Genomic DNA, 7987 nt, shown 5'->3' on the forward strand with positions numbered 1-7987 from the left:
TGTCTTACCAGAAAGAGAAACTGATATTCATGCCAACAGGTTGTACCATCAGGTTGGAGGCTACCCAGATGGAATATGAGGTGTTGCTCCTCCACACTGAGAGAGGCTGGCTATTCTCACAACAAATATTAAGACTTAAGAGTGAGGAAGTTAGCCTCAATGACATCAGTGTTAAGATATGAAAATCACTTTAGAAGCTTCATAGTAGCAGTGTGGCCCTTCAGTCACATTAATGGATATTTCTTGCTTTAAAGATTTGAAGAGTGAGTCAATGAAGATGGAGTGATGTAAAGGGTAGAACATCTTAGAGATTAAAATTAGGAGACCCCAGTGACTCTGCCACCTGGTGGAACTAGAATATTGAACAGCACAGGAACAAGACCCTCAGCCCACAATATCTGTGCCAACCGTGTTGCTAAACAATCAGCCTGCACTTGATCCACCTCCCTCCAGTCCCTGCATAGCAGAGCGATTCTAGCGTCCATGGATACCAGTAAGAACCAGTACCTTCAGAAGGAGAAGGTGTAATGTAACAAAAACAAAAATAAAAGATCTAAAGGCATCGATGTAATATGTCAAACAGCCTCTTTTTATGTTTTATCATTCTATGATTCCAATGTATTTAAATGTAAGAATGAACAATCCTTTATTCATGTTTTTCAGGTAGTTCGAACTGCAGCATGGCTTTTTACAAATCCATTCTCCCAGGCCCCTCAGTAAGATGATAGTTGACATGGAAACATGAAACCCTTGTGGTCCTGGACATCATTATGATACCTTGTATAAAGTGAGCTGTTCCAGAGGATGAATTCTTTATTGAAAATTAGCCCAATTTCAAAGTACATTTATTATCGAAGTATGTATACAAAATACAGCACCGAGATTCATCTTTCCACAGGCAGCCGCAAACAAAGGCCGTAGAATCCGTTTTAAAGAAAAAGCCATAACACAACAAAGAAAATCAAACACCCAACGCCCAGAAAGGGGACAAAGCACGCAATCATGCAGAAAGAACGTTAAACGGCGGAGTTCTCAGAAGAGAGTCCACAACCACGTGCTGCCAGGCGAGTGAAGCCGGACCAAAAGTCGATGGCCACAGTCACCAAGTTAGTCAGCTCAGCACTGTGTCGATAGCTACAGGCCACCGCCACAGAGCCAGTTCTGCTCCATCAAATCACACAGATAGTAAAGAAGAGTCAACAAAAACACTTGGAACATGAACTGCAGAGTCACCGAAGTGAGCCGCAGTTGTGTAGCGCATTCAGTGCTGAGAACATGACACATCAAATTGCGGAGTCCCCAAAAAAGTGAGTCCATAGCCACGAGCTGCTGAGGAATTGAACTTTGAGGGTCAGGAATTGAACCTGGCAGCGCGAGACCCGAGATTCCTGCATCTCCTGTCAGTAGCACGAGGGAGACCGATCATGCAGGCAGATGGCACTGAACACTTGTTTGTTTTCTGCTCTCATCCTGGACAATTTTAAACCTGCTCGACACCCCAGTCGGCGTAGAGTAATGGATCCAATCACCGGTTTGCTTTCTGCCATTAGGAATCGATGGCTGCCCCTCTCATTCTCACTGAATCCCCCCTGGAGATCGCAAAAGCTCTAGATCGTTCAGTCGGCTCAAAGGTACAGGCTGCAAATGGAAATTACGGGCTGCAATCAATGGCAGTTCAGGAGAAGAAGGCGATTTAGAAGAAGAGTAGTTTTGTGAGCTGCCTGCAGGATCTTCCCATTGGTTATTGGCGCCATACAGCGATTTTTGCTTTGAATTCAATGAACACCTTAGTAATTTTATTCAGCTACTTTGGAGATTTTGCACTGATGCCAACAACTATGGCTAATTAATAGTGTGATAATGATTTCTAAACTGTGCCTTCAGATTCCACGTGGAAGGTGAAAAATGTGTTAAAAGTTATATCTAATACATTCACTTAACTGTAGAATCAGTTCATCGAGTTTGAGTGAATTGGCCATCTGTTTAAAGATCTGTGTCCTGTAGAAGACAATAAAAACTAAAGATTAGTTTTATCTGTCAGATATTAGTTCATACATTAGCTTTCTTTGTGTGTACATCGAAACGTTGAAGCGTACAGTGAAATGTGTCCTCTGTGTCACAGCAAGGATTGTGCTGGGCAGTCTGCAAGTGTTTCCCATCCAGACCGTTCTTGTCTTTATGCACCAGAGTCTCCTGCCTGATGGTAGAATGCTGGATAAGTGGGATCTGTGAAGGGCCCTGTCAGGTCGTAATATGCTCTCCATGTTTTAAAATTGCTGCTAATAAAATTGATGCACCATCAAAAACTCTCGGAAACTGGAAGTGAACGATAGGCTTTTATTAGCAGCAAAAGGGGAGCACGACATCTCGGAGACTGAGGGAGGAGCAGTGCCCCAATCGCTTTTATACAGGGGTCTGTGGGAGGAGCCACAGGGGCAGTCAGCAGAGGTCTGTGGGAGGAGCCACAGGAGCAGTCAGCAGGGGTCAGTGGGAGGAGCCACAGGAGCAGTCAGCAGGGGGTCTGTGGGAGGAGTCAGTAGGGGTCTGTGGGAGGAGCCACAGGAGCAGTCAGCAGGGGTCTGTGGGAGGAGCCACAGGAGCAGTCAGCAGGGGTCAGTGGGAGGAGCCACAGGAGCAGTCAGCAGGGGGTCTGTGGGAGGAGTCAGCAGGGGGTCTGTGGGAGGAGCCACAGTCAGCAGGGGGGCGTGTCCAGACAGATATACACAGTTTACCACAAGCATAGGACTGTAGCGCTGGATATGAAAGACAAGCTGAGATTGATAGTTCTCCTCACTAGAGAATTATAATAATAAACTGGCTAGAGGTTTATAATAGCTTTCATTTTTTGTGGTGCAAGTCAGTTTTTTTCAGTGGTCAGTTTTAAAGCAGCAATACCTCCTGAGGGTTTTTGTTAAACTGGGCTGAACAGACATTCCCACAAATAGTTGTTCTCACTATTGCTGAACATTGTTTGTTAGCTCCTAAAGGTAGTAGTGTTGTTTTTATCAATTGTTCTGTTCTCTTCACCGCCCCCCACAAAGTGGTCCCCTATTCATACCTTCATGTGAAAACATCTCATAGCATCTCATGGGCCAGCACAGTAGTGTAGTGCTTAGCACAACACTTTACAGTACCAGTGACACGGGTTCAATTCCCACCACTGTCTGTAAGGAGTTATGTTCCCCGTGTGGGTTTCTTCGGGTGCTCTGCTTTTCTCCCACGGTCCAAAGATGCACCGGTTGGTAGATTAATTGGTCATTGTAAATTGGGATTGCTGAGTGGAGTAGCTTTAAGGCTTATTCTGCACTGTATCTCAATAAATAAAGTGACCCTATACTCAATTCTGAAATTAATGAGTGCCCCTAGACACGGCTGCGTTTGCTTCTGGGCATAACAAATATTCCCCAAGCTCATTTGTGATTGGAAACAGAGATTCAGAATTTTTGTTCTAAACTTGCAGTACTGATGCCAACCACAGCAGAAGTAAGCCACTTTGATTGAGCACGCCATTTGCAGCACAGATTAGCAGTCAAAGCTGAGAACTGATGATGCTGTCCACATAATTTCTCTGGAGAGCCAGTGGCTGGAGGTTGCCTGAGAATAGGGTCAGTTTTGATTGCAAAGATTAGAACTGGGATTATAAAAAGGCATTTGGCTCCATTTAGAACTAATTAAACATGAAGCCAAACTACGAAGCCCACAAGGCACATCGGGATTTGAGTTGACAAAGTGTTAGTGAATATTACCAAGTGGACACACAACAGTAGTTGGTGGTGGTTAGCACAACGCTTTTCAGTACAGACGAGCTGGGTTAATTTCCACCACTGCCTGGAAGGTGCTTGGACTTTCTGCCCGTGACCAGGTGGGTTCCTCCAGTTGCACCAGTTTCCCCCACAGTCAAAAGAAGTAGGTTAATTGATCATTGTAAATTGTCCCGTGATTAGGCTAAGGTTAAAATCAAGGTGGCTCAAAGGGCCAGAAAGGGCTATTCTAAATAAATAAGTAGACCAAATAAATAAATAAATACATTGATTGATTGATTGAATGAATAAATATAAATAAATAGAACGCTGAGTGATTGGTCTTTGAACTTAATCAGGACAGATCTGCTGGCAAATACAGCCCACAGCTCAACCTCAAAAACGACTGGACATTGCTGATGGGCTCCTCCTTATGTTTTATTTATTGAGATACAGCTTGGAACAGGCCCTTCCAGCCTTCAAACTGCGCCGCCCAGCAAACCCCTGATTTAATTCTAGCCTAATCATGGGGCAATTTACAATGACCGATTAACCTACAGTCTTTGGACTGCGGAGGAAACTGGAGCATCAGGAAATCCATGCAGCACAGGGAGAACATACAAGCTCCTTACAAGCAGCTGCAGTGGTGAAAGTAGCTTATGTGCACCATGGGCCATATTGTACTCCCCTTTCTTTTAGTTCAAAATTTCAAAGTGAATTTTATTATCAGAGTACATATATGTCACCACACACAACCCTGAGATTCTTTTTCTACAGGCATACTTAGCAAATCTATAGACTAGTAACTATAACAGGATCAATGAAAGATTAAGTAGATTATAGAAGACAACAAATTGTGCAAATGCAAATATAAATAAATAGCAATATATAACAAGAGCATGAAATAACAAGATAAGGAGTCCTTAAAGTGAGATCATTGGTTGTGGGAACATCTCAATAGATGAGTGTAGTTATCCTTGTGTGTTCTAGAGTCTGATGGTTGTTCTTGAGCCTGGTGGTGCAAGTCCTGAGGTTCCTGTACCCTCTATCTGATGGCAGCAGCAAGAAAAGAGCATGTCCTGGGTGGTGAGGATCTTTGATGATGGACACTGCCTTCTCTACAACGGCATTTCATGTAGATGTGCTCAATCGTGGGAAGGCTTTCCCTATGATGTACCCATCCAAATCCACTACCTCTTGTAGGGTTTTCTGCTCAAAGGCATTGGCGTTCCCATATTATCAAGACCTAGGATGCAGCTCATGCATCTTCATTGACTTTTGTAGTGAGGACTGAGCATCAACAGTTGATGTTATCAATAACTGCATCTGTGAAATGCACAAAAGTGCATCATTGAGAGAAACTTCTGGATTTTTGCATTCCACTGGTGTCAGAGTGTCTGTAGATTTCACAGGTATGGTTGATGACAGCTGGCAATTTCACTGCAGTTAGTTACTGTCCATTATGCCACTGGCGTTTGGGGCAGCAATGAAGGTCCTACAGCTCTGGTGGTTCAGGGCTTCCTTCATCATGTCAGAAGCTTCTTCTCAACACTTAATTATAAATACACAAGGTTCTAGGCGAGTTTGTACATTTAAACAGAAAACCTATCTTTAAAACTTTGCATTCCTTTGAATCTTTGATCACTTCTTCAAACCTTCTGAAAATGAGATGCAATTGCCCTCGATTATTAGGAAATGTTTCTTGAGGCTTCTTTTTAAAATTACATCCATCATTTTGTTTCTATAATAAATGGATTAGGGCATTGCAGAATCGTATTGGAATGTTTCAAGAATTTCATTTGCTGTACAGCTTCAGGTCGTGAGGAACATAATACGATTGTAAATTCATTTGTTGTGTTAAATTCTGATAGAACTTTGGGTAGGGGATAAGTGGAGATGTGGAGACTAAGGATACAAGCACATGAAAAATGTTATTACGGGCAGTCATGGTAAAAATAAATGTATTTTGAATTAAGTTTATCCCTTCCATATGTACTCTACTCATGAAGCCAAACATTTGCAAATGCTGGCTTTAATAAAAGAACACCAAAGTTATAGTTTAGTTGGAGATGTTCTGAAGAGAAATTGTTTCTTATGTCATTTGTGTGCTGTAGTGAAGTGGGAAGTGGAGGGGGGAAGAGGGAGGGAGAGCGAGAGAGGGGGGGAGAGAGAGAGAGAGAATAGGGAATGTATTCTGTGTTACTGCAGTCTCTGTAATGTTACAAGATGTTAAGGTTCCTATAACCTCATTTTTACTGTGAAAGCCAAAGTCTATTGACATACCTGTTATTCCCGATGAAGGGTATCTGCTCTCTTAAGGTTTTTTTCTGGAGTTATGTGAATTTAACAGACAGTAGTTCAAAAAAGAACTGATCTTCAGTTCTTAATGTAAATTGTAAGAAGTAAATTGAAGTAAAAAGCATACCTTTGCAAATCCGCAATACTGTCTGTGGAATGCGGGCTAGCCCATAGACTAAGAGATAATGTTTGCATAACATCAACCCAGGCAACTATGGCTTTAAGTAACTTGCACCATTGTAAACAAGTTCAAGGAAGTTTACAGATCAGACTGATACTATCACTTGTACATTAAATAGCTGACCTATCAATAGTTGAAAGAATTGTGTACTCAGAGAGTCAGCTCACACAAACACTAATCTTGACTCTCTGTCTTCAGAAGTTTTGAGAATATATGTAAATTAGTTTGTTCCAGCAGGGGCATTTGAACATTTAGAGGTATCTCCCATTGTAGATATATAATTCAAATGAAGCATTGTCAACTGAAAATATTGAAGTAAACAATATTGTTGTAATTATTGAAATCATGTTGAATCATCCACTGTTAACTTTGATCTTAAGGGGATAAATGTGATGTACCTTTGAATTTGTGAGACTCTACTGAGAGAGTCTCCAGAAGAATGCCTGTTTGTGCTGAATACCCACAACTTCTCCAGTTTCCCCAGTGGTAGTTGGGTTACAAACAGGGACAACCTGCAGTGAGACTCCTAGCAAGGACCGGCTGATGGCAGGGCAAAATTGCAGTCAACTGGATGAGTTGCAACAAAACAGGCAGACAAAATCAAAAAAGGTAAATACAGGACTAAAGGTGAATACTTGAATGTACACAGGATAAGGTAGTGTCAGGAAGCTGGAGTAGGGATCCAATTACTCAGACCCAGTACTGTGCACAGTGATATTAATTGAGTAACAAATCCCAAGGTGCAAACAAAATCGGCATCAAAGTTCAGCCAAAGGAATCCAAAAACCAGAATCGGGTACAGATATAAATGCTGGAAAGGCTCAGGAAAATTTACTGGCACAATCTGGCCACAAACAGGTGAAAACACAGGACTGAACTACACTGAACAATAAACAGAGAGGCAGATGATAGGTGGAGCACAATGAGACCCAGGTGGCAGCAATACAGGTAATAATGAGAAACAGGTGAGAGACAGAGTACTCAGTGATACAGAGGCTGGAGTAGAGCAGGAGCACATGGCAACACAAAAACACAGACTGACAGCTAGAGGGAAACACACAAAAAGACAGAGTTCAACTGGAGATGCTGCCAGGTAGATAAATTTGTAACACAGTTACAGGCTGCCACATGTGATGTAGGCATCACTGAATCGTGGCTGAAAGAAGATTATAGCTGGGAGCTAAATGTTCAAGGATACACATTGCATTGAAAAGACAGGCAGGAAGGCTGAGTGGGTGGTGTGGTGTTGTTGGTAAAATATGAAATTAAGTCATTAGAAAGAGGTGACACAGGGATGGAAGGTGTTGAATCATTATGGGTAAAGCTAAAGAACTGCAAGGGTAAAAAGGTCCTGATGGAAGTTGTATACAGAACTCCGAACGTTAGCAAGGATGTAATCTACAAGTTACAACAGGAGTTAGAAAAGGGCAACGTTACAATAGTCATGGGTAACATGGTCTGTACACACCAGCTGTGTGGTGAAAAAGCACAACAGCGACTCTTTCACCTCAGACGGCTGAGGAAGTTTGGTATGGACCCCCAAATCCTAAGAACTTTCTACAGGGGCACAATTGAGAGCATCCTGACTGGCTGCATCACTGCCTGATATGGGAGATGTACCTCCCTTAATCGCAGGATTCTGCAGAGAGTGGTGCGGACAGCCCAGCGCATCTGTAGAGGTGAACTTCCTACAATTCAGGACATTTACAAAGATAGGTGTGTAAAATGGGCCTGAAGGATCACTGGGGACTGAAGCCATCCCAGCCAC

The 7987-nt window shown here is 42.6% G+C and overlaps 1 protein-coding gene across 2 annotated transcripts in view; it reads left to right on the top strand.

The window, feature by feature from the left end:
• Positions 1 to 2039, top strand: part of LOC140738853 (uncharacterized) — a 41557-nt gene extending 39518 nt beyond the window's left edge. For both annotated transcript variants that reach the window (XM_073066795.1, XM_073066794.1), the window contains exon 9: positions 664 to 2039. In XM_073066795.1, coding sequence (XP_072922896.1) covers positions 664 to 720 — 57 coding nt within the window. In that variant the 3' untranslated portion in view covers positions 721 to 2039. The remainder of the gene's footprint in view (positions 1 to 663) is intronic.
• The last annotated feature ends 5948 nt before the right edge of the window (positions 2040 to 7987 follow it).

This window comes from Hemitrygon akajei, chromosome 14 (genome assembly GCF_048418815.1).
Source record: "Hemitrygon akajei chromosome 14, sHemAka1.3, whole genome shotgun sequence".
In the NCBI taxonomy this organism is placed as follows: Eukaryota; Metazoa; Chordata; class Chondrichthyes; order Myliobatiformes; family Dasyatidae; genus Hemitrygon; species Hemitrygon akajei.